This window comes from Protomyctophum bolini, assembly GCF_963924005.1.
Source record: "Protomyctophum bolini genome assembly, chromosome: 5".
NCBI lineage: Eukaryota > Metazoa > Chordata > Actinopteri > Myctophiformes > Myctophidae > Protomyctophum > Protomyctophum bolini.
The window spans coordinates 20732516-20753134 of NC_137866.1; the positions used below are offsets into that span (position 1 = coordinate 20732516).

The 20619-nt window shown below is 43.1% G+C and overlaps 1 protein-coding gene across 2 annotated transcripts in view; it reads left to right on the plus strand.

Moving 5' to 3' along the window:
- Window positions 1-20619, plus strand: part of LOC308316027 (monocarboxylate transporter 1-like) — a 48629-nt gene that overhangs the window by 11450 nt on the left and 16560 nt on the right. For both annotated transcript variants that reach the window (XM_080764358.1, XM_080764359.1), the window contains exon 2: window positions 12526-12846. In XM_080764358.1, coding sequence (XP_080620484.1) covers window positions 12630-12846 — 217 coding nt within the window. In that variant the 5' untranslated portion in view covers window positions 12526-12629. The remainder of the gene's footprint in view (window positions 1-12525; window positions 12847-20619) is intronic.

Below are 20619 nucleotides of genomic sequence, written 5' to 3' on the forward strand. Positions count from 1 at the left end.
ATTTTTATAGACCTGGTTGCTTGTTTCACTCTCACATCCACGATATGTAGCAACCCTGGTCCCTGGTTTGTTTTGCGTGTGGATGTTTTTTTTGTGTTGCTTTAGCATCTTTAGCACAGTAGCTATCAGAGGCTGCTGCAGCTGCTGCTGTCATGTGGAAGCAGGAGGGAAAAAGAAAAAAAGACGAAAACACACAGCATTGCGCGCCCGCAGATCTGCCCTTAAACGGCAGATCTGTCGTTTTATGGATCATAGAACGAACGTACCGGTATGCTGTTAGCTTGTTGCTAACGGGACCCCCCCCCCCCCTCTCTCTCTCTCTCTCTCTCTCTCTCTCTCTCTGACGTTCTCTCTCTCTCGCTCGCGCGCGTTACTCTAACACGTCTTTCTGTCTTTCTCTCTCTCTCTCTCTCTCTCTCTCTCTCTTTCTCTCTCTCTCTCTCTCTATGTCAGAAAGCGTTGTCAGTTTACTCACAGCACAGTCACTCCTGTCAGTTATTTCGTCGTGTATTGGTAGCCTATATGAGCCCAATATTGGCGTTACGCATTTCACTTGAATAATGTTGTGTGCGCATGTGCGCACGCTGAGAAAGACAGTTATTTAATGAAACTGAAAATTATAACGTGCTGCACTGCTGTCTCACCGCCGTATAGCCATTCCTGTGTGTGTGTGTGTGTGTGTGTGTGTGTGCAGGCGTGTGTAGTCGGCATTGGCTGGCAGGCGAAAATAGCAAAAGCTATACGTGTAATGTAAATATTTCGGCACAATCCAAGTAGTGACAATGAACAATGTTGATTTAACTAAGGGATTCGCTGAGTGTTTTATTTTGTAAATACAGGGATTTAGAAGGGATAAGCAAAATAGTGAGCCAATAATTTCTCCCCTTCCTTCTGTCTGTTATCCTGCGAGAGCCCTAAAAAGCAAGATGGCTGATTGTGAGACTGAAAAGTAGTGTGGGGGCGGGCCTGGTGGGCCTATGAGAACACAGAGCAGTGTTGCCAGGTTTGCGAATTGTAAGCGAGTTGTAGTGTGTGTAAGTAGCGTGGTTAAAAGGCCTTGTGGCGTTGCTGTTGGGGCAACTGCACATGTCGTCCAGTTTTTGTCGACCAGTTTCTGTCCACTGCTTTTGGCACGTGATCAACTTTAGCATTGTATAAAGAGATAGACAAAAGAGGCACGTCTTTCCGTTGCCCTAAACCTGTGTGCATCAGATATAGCAAATATAGGGAAAACGCATCGACACGCCTGCAGTGCAGACACACCTCCTCCACCCGCAAATATAGGTGTCGGCAAAATGAATAGTGGGTACGTGTGGCCGCGAGATAACGTTTACGCACAGTGGAAGCTCCTAAATGCGTAATTCATGGGAAATGTTTTATTACTTGCGGATCAAGAATGGCACACGGTCGAGCCCATGGTCTTTGTGTTACACACACTAGTTTAGGTTGTTGTTCCGTGTTCCAGACAGTTTAAGGCCCGCCCTTCTGCATCCGATACTTCACACATCGTTTCCGTATCTGCTCTAGAGTCTCTAGATCTATAGAGCGGATCAGCAGTCTGCAAAGCAGCTCCACCCCAACCCAGTCTACCATTATAAATAAACACTCAAACTCACAGTTCCACCAAGGCTCGTGAAAATAGTAATAATATTACTTTTGGAAAAAAGTAAATGTAATATTATTACTGAAAATGTGAAAGTAACTAGTTAAGTTACATATTACTGGAAAAAAGTAATAATATTACTGAAAGTAGTACATTACTTAAGTTACTTGCCAACACTCACGGTTCAAGTCAGGAGAGCTTGTAGGACCCAAATGCAGGAGGAGGCAGAGGCAGAACAGGTAATTTCAAAGAGTTTAATAACTCAAAAAACTAGAATACAAACAAAGACTGGAAGCACAAAAGTGTCAAGACAAGACACACGCAACATACCACAATGAACTAGCAAGGAAACACTGGGATCAGGGGGGGGTATAAATACACAAGGACACAGGTGATCACAACTGAAAATCAACACTGGGATAGGCTGGGGAACTAACAGGACAAGGTGGAAACACTAGGCTAATCACAGTACAGGCTGACAAGGCAGGCAAACAGAAACAAGGCAGACAGGAAACACTAGGAACAAAATAAAAGCACACTAGGGTAAAGCAAAACTCAAACAGGTACTAGGAAAACAAGAACACAATACTTCATATAAGTATATAAATCAGAGGAACAGAACAGAAAAGTAAAACGCCAACCATTACTGGAAAACATAAAAACCAACACCTGTCACGGATCGAGACAACATGTGTATGGGCGGGGTTCATGTGGTTACACTTTCTCCAACATGGTTGTTGGCTCTTAAGTTGTTTACTTTCAATTTGGGGTGTTATAAAATACCATATTTGGTTTTTCCAAATTCCCTCCATTCCATTGATTGTGTTGTTGTCTGGTGTTTTTCCCACATATCGTCCACAATCTGTTCTGGAATGTCCTCGCCCAACTCTTTTTCCCATTTATTTTTGACATACTGTGGAGAACTTTTTTGAATCCATCACACATGAGTACAAAACAGACTCTACCATACGCCCGTTCAATGGCTTTGGGTGTGACTCTACCATAGTACCATACGCCCGTTCAATGATTCCTATTATGGGTGTATTTCTTCTGTCGGTTTTTTAATGCTTTTGTTATAACAGTCTCTCATCTGTAAATATCGGAAGAAGTCCTGATTAGTCAAATCGTATATGTATTTTTTTTGTCCAAAGAACAGCAATGTCCCTATGGGACTATATGTCCCAATGTTTAGAGTACCAGTAGGGGCAAAAGTGGTGCTGTTGTGCCAGAAACAGAGAGAGAGAGAGAGAGAGAGAGTGAGAGGCAGGGGGAGAGGGGAGTTGCACCACTCAGTTCACACGGGTGTGATTTTTTTATTTCTTCAAAGCTTTTAATTTCTCCTCTTTGAGTCAATAGGCATATGGCTGTCACACCCAGATCCCCTCCATTGCTTCAACCTTGAATCAAGTCGTCCTGGCTCAAATTTCCTATCATATGAAATCCATTTCAACATACCCAGTTCCTTTCCAACCTTCAATTGTTTCACTATAGAATACCATGTAGTTAAAGTAAAATATGTTATTGGGTCCAGGTCTATTTCATTCTTCACGTTCGTTTGAATCCCTCTCTCTCTCCTATACTTGCTTGAATGGGGATTGTAAACCCTTTTACCTCAATGTCCTTCCACTTAGCGATATACGGTATAGACTACACCAATTAAAGCTGCTATAAGCAATAATATGTCAAAATATTAATGACGTTTTTATTTCTTCGGTATTCAGACAGCCAGCAATGGGTAGAACGCTCCCCAAAATAATTTAGTCTCTGTGACACATCTAGGGGGCCGCAATCTGCATTCAAAGATGTTCCTAGAAGCTTTGTGATTGGTCGGGGAAAAAACCCAGTCACAGTGACTAACCAATCAGGAAGCAGACAGGCAAATCGACCAATGACAAAGCTTCTAGGAAAATCTTTGAATGCAGATTGCGGCCCCCTAGATGTATCAGAGACCACATTTCTTTGGGAGCGTTCTACCCATTGCTGGCTGTCTGAATACAAAAAAAAGTTCATTAAAATGTTGACATATTATTGCGTATAGCAGCTTTAAGGAGTGGTCTCAGTTGTGCTGCATGAAAGTACACTTTAAATGTGGAAGTGCCATTCCCCCTTTATTCTTTGGTAATTGTAGAGTACTACATCTTATCCTAGGTCGTTTTCCATGCCATATAAATCTCAATATAAGTTTATCCCATTTTGTGAATTGAGTCGGTAGGGATAGGGACAGGTAATGATTGGTCAATGGCATTTTTAAAAACAAACGTTGAACTAAAAACAAACATTACCTGTAGCACCCCGCCTCAAAAACATAGAATCAAATACGTCCCCTCTGGAGACAACAGAAGAGAGAAAGAGAGACAATTTACAATTTAGGCATTTAATCCAGAGCGACTGAGAGAGAGAGAGAGAGAGAGAAAAAGAACATCTTTATCAAACGGTATCCACCCCTTTCTTGCAGCCACATGCCGCCGCAAGTCGATGTAACAAGCCTAGCCAAAGATAGGCGCCTAGGCGGCTTTATCACATTATTATCACATTATTTTGGTCCAGATGCGTACTGCAACCATGATTTTTTATAAGGAAACAGGAAGGGAAGCCGAGTACCGTAACTCACAGAGTCAACACATTCCTCCTTTGGAACAGGAAAGACAGTTTTCAGTGATGGATAGCACTTTTATAGCTTGTTTTTAACCCATTTTGGGTGGGAACCCCTTTTGGTGTTAGCTATTGAAAAATAGCAGATCTACAAGCTCATAGCGCGCCACTCGGTGGCGCGCTATGAGCTTGTAGATCTGCTATTTTTGGAAAAATGACTGACATAGAAACATGGCTTTTTCAGAAAACTGTCAGGATGTAGAAGACATTTTTAGAATCTGATCTCAGGTCAGTGAGCGGTGTTTTAGATCACATCGACTAGCGTTGTGTAACACGCGTGTGGTCAGTTGAGATACTGTAGATAGAAAGGTTGTTTATTATCTCGGTGTTGCTGGACTGCAGATGCAGTAAATTCAGACCAACGTTTGAAACAGGGCATTGATGTGCAATTGGAGATATAGGCTGTAAGGCCGCGTGTATAAGGTTATGTGAGAGCATTCACAAGTGTTTGTGAGGTTCATGAGTGGCCGAGCCTCAGTTTGCACCCTGGATGACTTATTGGGGACAGATAAATTAAAAAAAGGTTTCCAAGAAGTTGTTGTATCTGGTCCATACTGTTAAAACTATAAAAGCTGGGAGAGTGCCGAAGAAAGTTTGTGAGACACGGCAGACAGAGCAGATGGAAGTTGTTGTTGATTTCAGCGAAGTGGGCTACACAGCACAGCTTAAAGGCTCACGAGTGGCCGACGTGCACCACACACAAGGCTCACCAAAATAGGCCTACTGTATATGTAAATAACACGAGGCACATTTGTCCCAGAATTCCCAGAGAAGGTTATAGGCCAGAATTATAAGCCCATGAGTCCACACCAATGATTCGTAAAACAAAACCCGGTTGCAAATTGCAACCACTTGCATCAGAATCCCCCAAACCAAAACCAGCTGCAACAGATCTATTCTTTATAAAATATTAACTTTTATATGATATGTGACATTACCCGTGTTGAAGTTAAAGAACTTTATTTGCTAAGACTTTGCTACTGTGTCACAGGCTGCACATTACATTTCATATCACGTATGATAAATTATGTCACAATTGTTGTGTATCATTGACACAATATGTCATTGTTTTGGTGGGGGGGGGGGGGGGGGACCCGTTTCGGTGTTAGCATTATGTTATGCTTTAGCTATTGAAAAATGCCACCGAGTGGCACGCTACGAGCTTGTAGGTCTGCTATTTTTGTTTTTGTGTTAAAATTCTTCTTTCCCCCCCATTTGGGCCTCCAGAACCTTTCTAATCTTCCTTTCCACCCTGCCATGAAGTAGCAAAATGGCTGCTCTGTGCCCCACTGTGGGGGACTTTCCTTCCATGAACACGAGATTTTCTTATCGGTTTCAGTTCACTTTCAGTTAAATTAATTCATTAGAAAGAATGTCTAAAGAAGTCTAAAAGAGAATAAGATGAAAGGACATTATTATTCATTGTGGATGCTCTTCTGTTAAATAGTGATATGCCTTGTCTCACACAGTCCCGTGTCTCTCTCTTGCAAATGACCGAATTACCACAGCGATTTGCTGAACTTGTTACTTCAACTTGTTATCAGGCGATATCCACTGACGGCTGTTATAGTTACTGTAGCTACTGTGTCAACACCACCATGCAGTGGTGGAGGAAGTGAAAGTGCCTGTGGTTGTGTTTTTGCACAATTTTTGGTCACAGTAGCCTGTCTGATGTCAGTCATTTGACATTTGACTCCCTCAGTGTGTGGTGCGTCATTTTTGTTGGTATACGTCATGTAGACTACCATTGAGGAGGTGCTTATAGGGGTCTTTTGGTGACTAAATTAAAGTTTGAGGATTTTAAAGAGTCCTTTATTGAGCACTGCTGGGTGATACAAACCATTACATACCCTCGACTACAAGTCTAACTTAGGTTGGAGCAAAAGGGGGAACAGGCTACAGTAAGACAGCCTGCATCTTCCAAAGAAAACAATCAGACAGAGAATTAGCAGCTCATCATGATCTCCCACTGTGCACAAAACTCCCTCAATTGCCCCACTTTGCACAGAACGCATCGAGATTGTATTTCAGACTTTTATATTTTATACATGGATGTACAATGCCACTGTGCCGACTTGAACAGCGGTTAACGAAAACTCCTTGACGACAGCTGCCTGCACAATACATGCACTATGTTGGTTTTATGATCAGTTCATTCTTTTCTAAAACATTTCTTTTTAAAGACTGTTATCAAGACTGTTGTTTGTTTGCCTTATAAGCCCATTAGCTCTCCCTGGGAATGCTTTTAGTAGCATTATCTAAAAATAAAGTCATGTGACTTTAAAACAAGATCATGTGGAAGTTGACGCTTGGTTTTATGACCGTCTAAATGTTTTCCCCTGCAACCCCTTATACCCGTCCTTTTAAAAGGTGTCACTTTGGACTGCTAAACAAATACAAAAATACTTTCTACTACACTGGTACCTACCAGTAAGACCTAGTGGTTTTTTCAACCAAAGTCCAAGAGCTACAGTATGTTGAGGTGATTAGTCTTTGAGTCTTGAGTCTTCTGAGGCGAGCTGAGATAAATTGAGATGACAAATAGACCCTTTCAGTTTCACAATGTACGTGCATGTACGTGCATCTCAAATGGTGCTCTCTATCAGACCTTTGGAGAGCTACAGTATATGCATATGTGTATGTTGTACACAAACATGTGTTGGTGTATGATAATAACATGCCGTAGCCTATATTCTATCAGCTGAGGCAGTGGTGGACACAGTAATGAAGTACACTCCCTGTTGTTATGTAAAACATTGTAGTATACTTTACTTTCTTTTCAGTTTTTGTTCTTTATCCCATTTAAAGGCTTCTAAATCCTATTTCTTTCCCTGAAAAACCCATGTTTCCATGTCAGTGGTGCTCAACCTTTTTCATGTCAAGGACCCCCGCGACAGGTCCTACTTTACTTTATTGATTATTTGTATTTTTAACATTTTATTTAGATACGACCATCAGAGATATGCAGGATCTCTGATGGTCTCTCTCTCTCTCTCTCTCTCTCTCTCTGTACTCTCTCCAACATACGCACACACACTCACTCACTCACTCACTCACACACACACACACACACACACACACTCACACCCTCACTCACTCACTCACTCACTCACTCACTCACTCACTCACTCAATCACTCAATCAATCACTCCCTCACTCTCTGTCAGTCTCTCTCCCTCTAAGCTCTAACGGTCTTGAAGTGGCTCCAAACAGATGAGAAAGTTACTTATAATAAAGCTGTAGACAGTTGAGACAATAACATCCATGTCTCCGGGACACTTACAAACTGTACAAACACCCTCCCCCAGGGTCTAAAGTTTCGAAAGCCACCCAACACCTAGTGACCTTAATTTGTTGCAACAAAAAATCAGCATTGATGGCTCAGAGTGAGTAAGTTTTGTAACAAAATATCAGCCATCATGGTGGCCAAAACAGCACACGTGAGTGGACTTTGTGGCGGCGCACTAGATCTCATGTTCCCATCAACAACATCTCATCTACGGTGGTAATGTAGTGTTTGTCAGATCTGTGCTTTCACCATGCTGGTCTCGCATGTGATCTAACTAACTGGTGCCCATGCAGTCGACCTTCAGAGGTAGTTAATAAAACATATCACAAATTCTTTATTGGTGACTCAGTAAATAAGTTTGGCCTCAGGCCTATTTCTTTTTAAACTACAGCAGACCGCCTTATTTACAATAATATAAGGCGGCCTGAAGGCGTTCTCTAGTAATACAGCTACAGAAGTTAATAGATAAACATTTGTGTGGTATAACTGTATACTGATATTTAGTTAATTATCTCTACTTGGATACAGAGTGAAAGGGTTTATTGCTTAAGGTTGGAGTAGATTTATTGTCTGGACATTATTATAGATAGTCTATGTGGGACCTCATCATTTTTACAGTTTTTCACGATTGTTAACGCACAACAATTTGCACAACCTTCACTTGTACCTAATAATCGCTCGACACAATTTCCACTGCATCACACTCCCTTATTCTGCATTAGACTCTGCCTTTCCTTCTTTACACTCTGATGTCACTTACACATCACCTTGTTGTCCAAACACTACACGACAATGTTCGGTTGTTAACTTGTTGCACACACTTATCACGTAAAATCTAAAAGCATCAACCTATACAACACACAACTATTCAAATCTCTAAACATTCAGGTCTGGTGAGCAATCTGTTGGTAACACCTGACCACATAGACGACCCACAGTGAATCGACTACATTGTCATCTGAGACAAAATGAGTCGGTCGGTGTGTGAGCTCGCCACCATTGCTGTGTGAATGTGGGAAGTGAGGACGCTGGCGTCGACTGTTCGCCGCTTCGCCTCCCAATGTATGAATGAATGAACCATTGTGAAGCGCTTTGAGCACTTGGAAAAGCGCTATGAAAATGCAATTCATTAAATGAGCTTCCACCGGGCTGCGTCAAGTGCGTGAGTGGTTCCATGCAGGACCACCCACATTCTTACGTTCTATATACCTTCCAGGCTTCCAGTGTTGTTTTTCGTGGCAAATTTTGATTTTAGTTTTAGTCCATTTTAGTCACCCGGAATGTTTTAGTGTAGTCTAGTTTTAGTCGACTGAATGTCATAAGATTTTAGTCGACTAAATCTACAGTTGATTTAGTTGACTAAAATGTATTTCGGCGGGCCTTGATGCCGTCGTAATGACACTTCTACAAGCTTGTATCGGCTATTTTCAGCATGCAACAAAGTGTAAAATGACTTATACTGGATCTCTTGTCCACTAGTCTCTTCCTAACATTTTAGTCTAGTTTTTATTTGTTGACGAAATCGTCAGCATTTTTAGTCTTAGTTTCAGTCATCATTGCTTAGTTTCCATTTGGTTTTCGCCAGTGAAAAAAGGTAGTCGACGAACATTTTTCGTCTTCGTTTTAGTCGACGAAAACAACACAGATACCTTCCACCTTATTCTCCTTTCCTGAGTCCTATTGAGGAGTTATTTTCAGACTTGGAGGTAGAAGGTGTATATGAACGCAAACCCACAGAGCCGGGACACATATTGCCCCTAGCCTGGAACTCACCTATATACTTCCTATAGGCATAGGCAGCTCTGGGAGAGTGAGTGTGTGTGTGTGTGTGTGTGTGTGTGTGTGTGTGTGTGTGTGTGTGTGTGTGTGTGTGTGTGTGTGTGTGTGTGTGTGTGTGTGTGTGTGCGTCAATTTAACAAAGGTGCAGACGATCAGAAATCAGCAGAGAGTGATCGACGTTTGCGCTACTCTATGCCAAATTGAAGTGGACTCGGACCCAGACTTTGTTTTCTCCCTGGAAATAAAAAGCGTCTGGGTTTCCGAGGCTACATTATTGCCCAGACGTGAGTCGCCTGTCTAAAGGGCTTTACAGTATGCGCAAAGTAAGCCTTTATACACTGAGTCATTTTGCAAAAAGGAGAAATATGGCTCACTCTCCATTATAGTCATTGTCATTCATGTGTGTTCCATTTCTATGATTGTGTTTTCAATTTTTACACTTCATTGTGCTGTGAATGCTGTGGTAGTGTGCAGCAAACGCTTAGTTGTGTGCACTGAATGAATGGTGTGTGTGTGTGTGTGTGTGTGTGTGTGTGTGTGTGTGTGTGTGTGTGTGTGTGTGTGTGTGTGTGTGTGTGTGTGTGTGTGTGTGTGTGTGTGTGTGTGTGTGTGTGTGTGTGTGTGTGTGTGTGTGTGTGTGTGTCATTTGAAAATATGGCTGTGTGTACCAAATGAAAACACCAGTTACATATTGGGAACAGTTAAGAGATTTGATGGCAAAGAGTCATCATGGAAAAGGAGAGTCAGGGTTTAGCATTTTGTCTGTGAGGTTTTCAGTTTTGCTACGTAACAACAGTTTTGCTAACAACAGTGTGCTAACAATCGTGGAAAAACTGTAACTATTTAGTGTTTTTGTTTTGTTTTTATTCTCCCTTAAAGTTTTACGCAGATAAAATGCACAGTATATGATTATGCAACACAAAAAGCCTGTAAGTTCGTCAGAAAAAAATAACAGACGTTTGGGCAGGTGAGGTAAAAAAAAAAGTTAATTTCAGACCCTGACACACATTACTCACACAGTCAACATTTAGACAAGACATAAGAGATCCTGTCTGACAATGTTCTACTGTGCAGGCTTCTAGTGTACGTCTGTGTGAACTGAAGTCTGCGCTGGTTGACTATAGGATTCATGCTGCCTAAAGTAAAGTGTGATTATTGTTATAACTGTCTTTTTGACGGTGAAGAGTCAGCAAATTAAGTGGAGGAGTCAGAAGTGGAGCCCATGCAGCTATATACGTGTAATGTCAATTATAAGACTGGGATATGTCAGGGAGTCTTGTAATGACTCAGGGCTGAGTTAACCAGTTACCAGCTAACAGAGTGTAATGATTAGTGGGACACTTGTTGTAACTTGTTTACAGTGCAGTCAACAGATCTAAGTGCCCTGTTGGGTCTAGACGCTGATCTGGCTGCTCATTATTAGCCACTACAAGCAGGGCTCTATCTATATGCAATGTTTTATTATTATTATTACTCACCAAACACCGCTGAAGTGCCCTTGAGCAAGGCTCTGAACCCCCAACTGCTCCCCCTGGAGCTGCTTTAGTGGCCGACAGTATAAGACTGTGGTTGTACTGGTCAGCTCCTGGTGTGTGTGTGTGTGTGTGTGTGTGTGTGTGTGTGTGTGTGTGTGTGTGTGTCTGTGTGTCTGTGTGTCTGTCTGTCTGTGATAGTTGCTGAAAATGAGCACTTGTGCTCAGCTACTACCCTGGGTAAATAAAGGATAAAAAAAAATCCACGGCCCAACGTTAACTCATGGGCCGTGGTTAGCCAGATGTTGAGTTAAGTGGGTTACCAATTACAGAACTGTTCCTTGGTACAGTCTTGCCTAGTATAAGAGGGAGGCTGCAGGGGGCAGTGAGTTAGTTCAGTTGGGCTTGAGGCAACCAGAAGGTAACACCCAGGGAGAGCTGCTAGGGGGCCCCCCTTGATGATGGAAGGGTTTTTTAGCCTGATAGAGTTTCTCAAGTTCTGGGTTTGGTTTCCTAATTTGCTTTCAAGTAATTTTCTGTCTTTTGTAAGTTTAGTCTTCAGTGTTTCTTTTGTTTTGTTAGACCGGTGTTTCTACTGTAAATACACTGCAGCCGGGGGAAATAAAACACCCTAAGATATTGCTGGAGTCTGTCACTTTGTGGAGCCTTGGCCACTCGGCCAACTTTACACAGTATATTATTAAGAGAAGATTTTAACTCAAATCTTTGAGTTCTGGGGAGGCCCCCTGGAACAACATATTTTCAGATGGGGGGGGGGGGGGGGGTTCGGCGGCCAATTACATATATTTTTTGGGGGTTCTTCACATGAAATATTGAGCACCACTGATATAGAAACATGAGGTATTTCGGAAAACTGTCATGTGCTTTTGTCTAGAGACCATCTAAGGCCCAAACAGTAGCTGAGTTGATCTCAGGGCAGACCATAAATAGCAGTGAAGTTTGGCCTATATTGAGCGTTACCGCGCATACTTAATATTTTGGAAGGGTGGGTTTTCCACCAGTGAATATAAAGTCAGAGCAAAATGGCATGAATATGGTCTCTATACTTTAATAATTTTACATGGCATTTCCATTTCCAGGCGAGGCCGGCCTGCGATTCACACCAGAGCTGCTTTAAGGCCTGTTTTTGTTCACTTTGTTCGGGTCCATCGTCTATCTTAGCATAAAGTGAATGGGTCCCGGTGTGTTTGCATATTCAGCCTAGCCTGCTGCTATAGTCCGCTGGCATATGGCCTGCATGGCAGATTCCTTTTGGGGGGGCAGAGATCCTCCTCCTCTCGGCCGTGGTAACACTTGGCAACTGAACTGGAAAATGGTTAAGTTTAACCAGCCTGCCTTGCATCATCTGTGTCTCACTTATTTCCCCCTCCCTCTCCTCTCCACTCCTCTTCAATTTAGAATACATTAATTTAGCCGACACCTTTTTTATCCAGATGAAGGGAAACAATAGAATAATAAGTCGGTTTATAAACAATAAACAACAAGGGAAGCAGGAGGAGGTAGATGTAGTTACACTCGGTGCACTTTAGCCCTGCAGGTTGCACTTTATATTTAATGTAACATCTGTATCTTGTGATAATGTATACGTATGTATGTTGTACTGTTTGTAATGTCTGAGAGCTTTTATTATATCTGCTGTAAAACGAAGTGCCCAGTTTGGGACATATGAATGAACTTGACCTCACCCATTTCCTTCTTCTCTCCACTAGGTGCACAAGTCCTGGTCTCTCTCGGACGGTCTCCCTCTCGGCGCGGCGGCGGCGTCTGTGTTATCCCTCCCATCCTCCATCTCCCTTCCGGACCGGACGACAACATGCCTCCAGCGCTGGGCGGGCCGCAGGGGTACACCCCTCCCGAGGGCGGCTGGGGGTGGATGGTGGTGGTGGGGGCCTTCATCTCCATCGGCTTCTCCTACGCCTTCCCCAAGTCCATCACGGTCTTCTTCAAGGACATCGAGATCATCTTTGACGCCACGCCCAGCCAGGTGTCCTGGATCTCCTCCATCATGCTCGCTGTCATGTACGCCGGAGGTGAGTGCAGATACACACACACACACACACACACACAAGCACGCACGTGTGTGCGCGCACACACACACACACACACACACACACACACACACACACACACACACACACACACACACAGGATTCAACATACATGCTGCGGTACTTTGAAAACAACAATGGCTGCCCTCGACACAACAAGTTTGAGTTAAAAACAATAATACTGGCCAAAATACAAAACAAAGAACTCAAAAATACTTAATGCACAACGTAGGAAAAAGGAAAAAATAACCAAACTGCACTAGGCTATGCCCATGACATGGGCCCTAGCAGCTCTCTCTCACTGGGCTGTCAGCATGACGCCTGCCCGAGCATAACTAAACTGACTAGCTCAGTAGCTCTGCCTGCAGTCTCCCCTTTATAGGAGAGGATCCTACCACCCACAGAGAAGCAATTAAATATACACAGCTTATCTACAAGCTCACAGATATCAGCTGAACCTGAATAAGTAACCCCATACCTAGATGTTCTATTTTTAGATTAATCATCATATGGGGTTACATTCATTTCCCCAGATAATAGACATACTTTGATAATTGACATTGTTGGAACACCCCTACTCCTCAACCGTACTTGGCACCTTCCCCCCCTTCTTAAATTGAATGGGCTCGAGCCCTGCTCTGGTTCAGCAGCAGCTCAGATTCCGATAGAAGAGTACCAGCACTGGAGAGGCCATACAAACACTGAGGTTACAATAAACACACAGGTTAATAAACTGAATGTTTTCCCTGTGTGTATCATTTTCATTTGTACATCCTGTAAATGCATACATCAACAGTATTGACATTATATGATAGGACCTGTCTGCCCCACTATACCCGCAGTCTGTGTGGTGTGTGCGTGCGTGCAATGTCCTTAATCAGTGTGTGTGTGTGTGTGTGTGTGTGTGTGTGCGTGTGTGTGCGTGTGTATAGGGCACGGGCTGCCCCGTGACATTAGAAAAAGAGCAAATAATGTATGTCCCCTAACATCCCAAAATGCCAGTGAAATAAGAGGGAGAGGGCCAACTTAGCTCAGTGTAGCAGAGTGGGCTCACAACTGATGCCCCCCCCCCCACACACACACACACACACACTGAATCATAGGGCTATCCCTTTAGCCTAGCGGTTAAGCTTTTCCTTGCAGAAGACTTCGGTTCGATTAGTGGGTGTTATACAATGGTGCCATACGTTGACCCGGATCGGGTTTCCTCCCCCGTTGGGAGGAGGTCAAAAGGGGGGGGTGAGTGTGTAGCAGAGTGTCTCACAACCTCAGCCCAATATAGTCTCTAGTATCTCCCCTGAATCATTAGCTTGGCTTTCACTCACACCTCCTCCTCCTCCTCCTCCTCGGTATGAGTCTGGACTTTGGCCCATAGGCAAGAGAGTATGCGGAAGCTGGAGAAATCAGGAAACGATCAGGTCTATCAGTGACTGTACAACAGTGAATGTATTGTTCCATGTGTATATGGTGATTCAACATACTAGTGTACATGCTGCGGTACTATGAAAACAACAATGGCATGCCCTCGACACAACACGTTTAAGAACAGCTCTCCAGTCCAGTTATTTCAGATATAGACATAATATCCGACATATAGCTCGCTCCGCTCACATAGAAAGTAGAAACATAAGGGACTGGTCGTTATTTAAATAGGAGGGGTATAGCCTGGCATGACCAGACCAATATCACCGTGTAGATATTAGTCTGGAACTTCGGCGTGGAAAGTTTATACAAACAGATTCAAACATCACAGCAAAAAAGTCTCACTTTGAATAGTGGGCTCTGATTAGGCACCCACAACTCTGGGGTGAGTGAAATATAATTCAAACTGAACGAGTGCCAGACCACTCTGCCCAGGGATTTACACTCCATGCCATTGCAGTTTTCCCCAACTAAAGATCAAAGTTTACATTCATTGAAAAAAAAAAAAGTCTAACATAATGCTTAGTTAAAACACCAAAAGGGGTTCCCGTCCAGAATGGGTCTTAAGGACCATGCTTCCTACATGGAGCGACTTTTAACCCGTTCTGGACGGGAACGGTGTTTTAACTATATAAGCTTATCTTGTTCCTCTGTGCTGACACAGAACGAAAACAAAAATAAGCATTTTTCTTATACTCTTGCTGATTTCCTCCCTTCCTTCTTCTTTTGGATCTTTCGCTAACTGTTTTCTTAAATCTAGACACGACCATATTTATCCAAATAGAACTATATTTGTCTCCGCCAGTCCGAAAGGCATGGCCGAGATGTTTTGCACCTTGTGTGTGCGTGTGTGTGTGTGTGTGTGTGTGTGCGTGTGTGTGCGTGTGTGTGTGCGTGTGCTCGTGCGTGCGTGGCCTAAAATGTGATGTAATTTGCATCGCAGTGAAATGTACAAGCAGTGAAATGCAAATGCATTTGCAACTGTCATAATTAAATATTTGATGACCCACCCGGGCCACCCCCATTCTGCACCATACCAACCTCTGACAAATAACGATCAGTCCCAAAACAGACCTTCTTGTTTTTTATAGCGTGCTATCTTTTAACCCATTCTGGACGGGAACTCCTTTTGGTGTTTTAACTAAGCATTATGTTATACTTTAGCTATTGAAAAATAGCAGATCTACAAGCTCATAGCGCCACCGAGTGGCGCGCTACGATCTTGTAGGTCTGCTATTTTTTGAAAAATCGTGAAAATGCGGCACAAACCTTTGAATATATATTCTTTCACAAGACTTTTTTTGTTTTGTTCGACGTCGGGCCTAAAAGATGACGTCTGTATACTTCAAGTCAACTGCTGACGCCCCCTTTTCAAGTTGCCTATAATAACTTTATTATTTATTTATTATTATTACTATGAGACGAAGTCCAGACCGAGGAGGCCAAGAGTGAATCCACATTATCAGTATATATGACCAAAGCCAGGCTACGCTGAATCATATGGGATATATCCCTTTGGATTAGTGGGTTAAGAGTTGGCCTTCCACACGGGAGAGACCCTGCAGGTTCGATTCCTGGGTGTTACAGTACACAGTACTACACATTTTATACTGTGCAGGGGGTATAACTTCCTGTTTAAAAAAAATACCACATTGACACTTCTGAGAACCTCTTGAGTGTCTGCCAGGCATATGCTTTATTGCAAGCGCAGGTTTGTGCCAGCCTGTTCTCGCCGCGCACGCACGCTGAGTCTTTAGGAATAATATTCCTAGAGAGGCTATTTACCTTACACGTGCACACTCAAAATGCCTCACATATATATGTGAGGCTTTTTGAGTGTGCACGTGTAAGGTAAATATAGCCTCTGTCATTCCACTGCCGGGGGAGGGGAAGGGAGAGGGATGGAGGGTGTTGGAGATAAGGTGGGAGTTGTGTGTCTCTGACCGTCTGCAGGCCTTTTCTTGTGGCGCTTCGTGTTTCTCACCAGGCGTTATCTTATCTTGTTCCTCTCTGCTGACACAGAACCAAAACAAAAACATTTTTCTTACTCTTGCTGATTTCCTCCCTTCCTTCTTCTTTTCGGATCTTTTGCTAACTGTTTTCTTACATCTAGACATGACCAGAATTATCCAAATAAAACTATATTTGTCTCCCCGCCAGTCCGAAAGGCATGGTCTGTGTATCCATCTGCGTATCCGTGTGTGTGTGTGCGTGCGTGCGTGCGTGCGTGTGCATGTCTGTGACCAGCTAATCTCCGGCACCGTTGGCCTGATCTCAAGCGGAACTGTCCACATATACACTCCCTGGATGCCAGAGATGAACCTCTGCCCCAAATGTTTCACACACAGACCCGTTATAGCGCCACCAGGAGGCAAAACTCCTACAGATTTGTCCAAACAATGTCACACAATTCGATACACGAATGATATAAAGGCAAAATTGCCGATCTACCAGCTCACAACCTGTTGAACGTTGCAACCTGTGTTGCAACCATAGAGGTTGCAACGTGCTGTGAGCTTGTAGGATAATTGGCTATTTTGGGACGACTGTCCCCCCCAGAATAGAGATGATGCTGGGCATCTAGGCTGCCAATCCAAGCCTTAGCTGCTTGTCACTCCCCATCTCTCTCCCGCCATTTCCTCATGTCTACCTACTATCCACTATCAATAATAAAGGCCTAAAAAGCACAGAAATAAATCTTAAAAAAAAAAAAGAGTAGGGATGCTAGGGTTCAAGTGGTTAAAGCGTGTAAACTTACACGGGTCTCTCCTACACTGACTGAGCATAAGTGAATCTGTCACACACACACACACACACACACACACACATATGCACGCACGGGTCGCACGCACACACGCACGCACAGGAAGTCCGTTATCCACTATTTGAACCAGGGTTATGTGTGGGAGGCTGAGGGAGTGGACATTGCTTTGTCCGTAATCACTTTAGAATGACGACTCCTCCCTTGCCGTGGTTTTGTATCTCTCTCCTAACTCTCCCTAATCCTAAATGGATTATTTGGTTTGCTCTCACCAACACATCTCTCTGCGTTCTTATTTAGTATGGACTCACTTGGGTCAGTCGTCGTTAACACTCTCAGAGTTAAATGAAAGCCTGATTTATACATAGTCGTGGGGGGCGGGGGGGTGTCACCACCAGTGTCGCAAACTGATAATATCAGATCTACAAGCTCACACGTTGAGAGCTTTGAATCGGCTTGTTTTAGCGCACAGCACTGGATTTTACTGTTAGTCCGGGCCTATAGGGATATTTTGCGCTGATTCGTCTAAAAGCGCCACATTTTGCACAGATGTAGCCCATGGCATGCTCTAATGGTTTAGCTAGGGCGCCCGAGCCGTCGACCGTGGGAAACGTTGTGACAGCTAGTTGCTTAAAGTTGGGATACCATTATATAAGGCAAAAATTACATTATTTGTGTCAAACTAGGGGGTTTTCATGATTCTGAATCCATTCCAAGCATTAGTTTTGCCCGAAAAACACTCCTTATGCTAAATTCGGCCATATAGCCACTTGCCCAAATGTGCCCAAATGTGATGATGACCTCATCAAATTTGTGATGACCTCATCACATTTGTGATGACCTCATCACATTTGTGATAACGGCCCTATGCCCTTTATAGCTCAAGGAGTGTTTGTCATGCAAAATTATTGGTGCACAGGCAGTGAGGAGCTACGACAGTGTTTCAGACATTCATTCATTCAGACAGACATTGAGTGAATTATAGTATAGGATATTATATATATATTGGTTGTTAATGGTACAACTTTCAGCAGTTGTCACAAAGTTTCCCAAGTTCACCAGCTCGGGCGCCCTAGCTAAAGCATTAGAGCAGGTTATATCTGCTTTTAGATGAATTAGCACAAAATCAACCCTTCTCTCTCCCTGAGCACTGTGTGTATAGCGCACATCCTTTTTCGCCGATTCATTCGACCTGCTCCAAGCAGAGCAGGCTGCCTGTTTTCATTGCCCTGCACTCTGTTCAGCATGATACGCTCGCATGGAATGGGAATGATGATTAGGAGGTGAAGCAGAATAGCAGTCATTGACGCCATAGTCAGATGTCACAGTTGTTTGAATAGCAACAGTCCACAGTCTGTTCATGTTCTCCTCACGTGGAGAGTGGATGGATGTGGATGTAAAACAATACTCTTATTTGGACGCAGCATGCCATTGTGCATACCCATGGGCTGGGCCCTCTGCCATTCTCCTCTGCAAAGGGCACAAGGTTGCTTTTGTGAGTCGCGCAGTTGATGATGTCAGTCTGTGGGCATGCATGCCCGTCTCGCATTCTCACATCAGCGCAGAGCGTATATACGCACGAATGAGCAAATGCTCGCTCATTCACAACTAAAAACTCAGAGAAGGACGGATAGGAAGCTGACTTAACCAAAGAGGAGATACTGGGCCAGAACACACACACAGCCTAGTAGACTTTATGTCAGGGTCACGAAAATGTGATGGGATTTTTGGATTTCATACTGGGGCAGTATACAACCACAGTAAGCTGCAGAGCGGAGACACCATGCAGTGCAAACAGGAATGAGAGAGAGAGAGAGAGAGAGAGAGAGAGAGAGAGAGAGAGAATTATATTTGACCACCGTTTCTGAAACCTGTGTTTACCTTGAGTCTTAAAGTGATATCCTGCCATATTTAAACCATGGGCTTTTGTTTTGACTTCAGCAAACACCTTTTTTAGCATGAAGCCGGTCAGATAAGGTGGTTGTCCAGAACCGATTTGACAGATATGCCCATACAGTATGTATGGGTATATAATGGGTTAAAACACTGGACTTTTTTAAAGACTCAATGTTTATTAAGTTTTAGATTTCACACAACAAAGTAGGAGATAAAACAAAAAAAATACAAACACCAGAAGCAAACAAACAAATATAAGTAAGAAAATGCCATATGGGTAATTTAAATTAAACACCCAGGACCCATTATGTCCCAGGTCTTACTTTTTAAATAATTGAATTATATCAAACGATGTAAAAAAAAACAAACATAGAACATAGAATCAGCGTTTTTGTTGAGAGGTATTACAGGTGACGGGGCACGTCTACGTCCTTTTGAACTTTGGTCTTCTTTGTTCTTCAAGCATGCAACGTGCACATGAAGCCCTGACTGTGGAGAGTGACTGTAGTGGCTTGTGGTTACAGTACGTGTTAATGCTCTTGTACTGGGGGAGTGTTTCCGAGTGAGACAGAGATTTCCCCTCAGCCTGCACTCAGTTTACAGCCCAGTGCATTTTAGACCAATCGACAGATTACCCTGCTTTGCGAGCTATAGGGCCCCAACTGAGCATGATTTCCCCTTTCGTGCTACTAGTGTCTCAGGGTGACTTTGCTGTCACTCTCAGACAGTTAGAGCACACAATGTCTCCATGGTCTCGCGGTCGTCGGCTGTACAAGCCAAGGTGTGTGCGCGCAATATAATATCTGGCTATGTTATGATAAGGCTCAGTCCGTGGGAGGGACGGAAATTATCTTAGTCTTCATGTGTCTTTATGGTACAGTACATAAAGGCCACTGCTAATCATCAAGCATCCAGAATAGCGGTAGTTTTTTTTCCAGATTAGATTTGAGTGAAACCTGAAATGACTCCTAATTGCTAAAGCTGGTTGTAGTGCAACTAAATTAACTGTAGCACACAAAGTGATATTTAATATTATTTGGTTTTTACCGCTATGGTTTATAATACTGTTTTGCGCACACACACACACACACACACACACACACACACAGAGGCCAGGGAGGAGTACAGTACAGTATGGAGTAGTACAGTACAGTACAGAGTACTAAGTTGGAAGCACACCCATTTAGGCCTGACGTCGAAATAATTAAAAAAAAAGTCTTCTAAATCCTGACAGTTTTATTAAAAACCCCATGTTTCTATGTCAGTTGTTCTCAAACATATTCATGTCAAGGAACCCCAAATATATATGACATTGGCCGCCGACTCCCATCTGAAAATATGTAGTTCCAGGGACCCTCTCTGTAGCAAAGATTTGAGTTAAAAACTCTCTCTGAAAGAACATATATTCAAAGATTTCAGGCACATTTTCACGTTTTTTCAAAAATAGCAGACCTACAAGCTCGTAGCGCGCCACTCGGTGGCGCGCTATGAGCTTGCAGATCTGCTATTTTTCAATAGCTAAATTATAACAATGTTTAAAACACCAAAAGGGGTTCCCGCACTAAAATGGGTTAAGAATAGAGCCTATAGAAGACAAATTGCTGAACATGTGAAGGATGCAATTCAACCGAAAAATACATTTATGAGAAACGGTCACATACAGTAGGGATTCCATT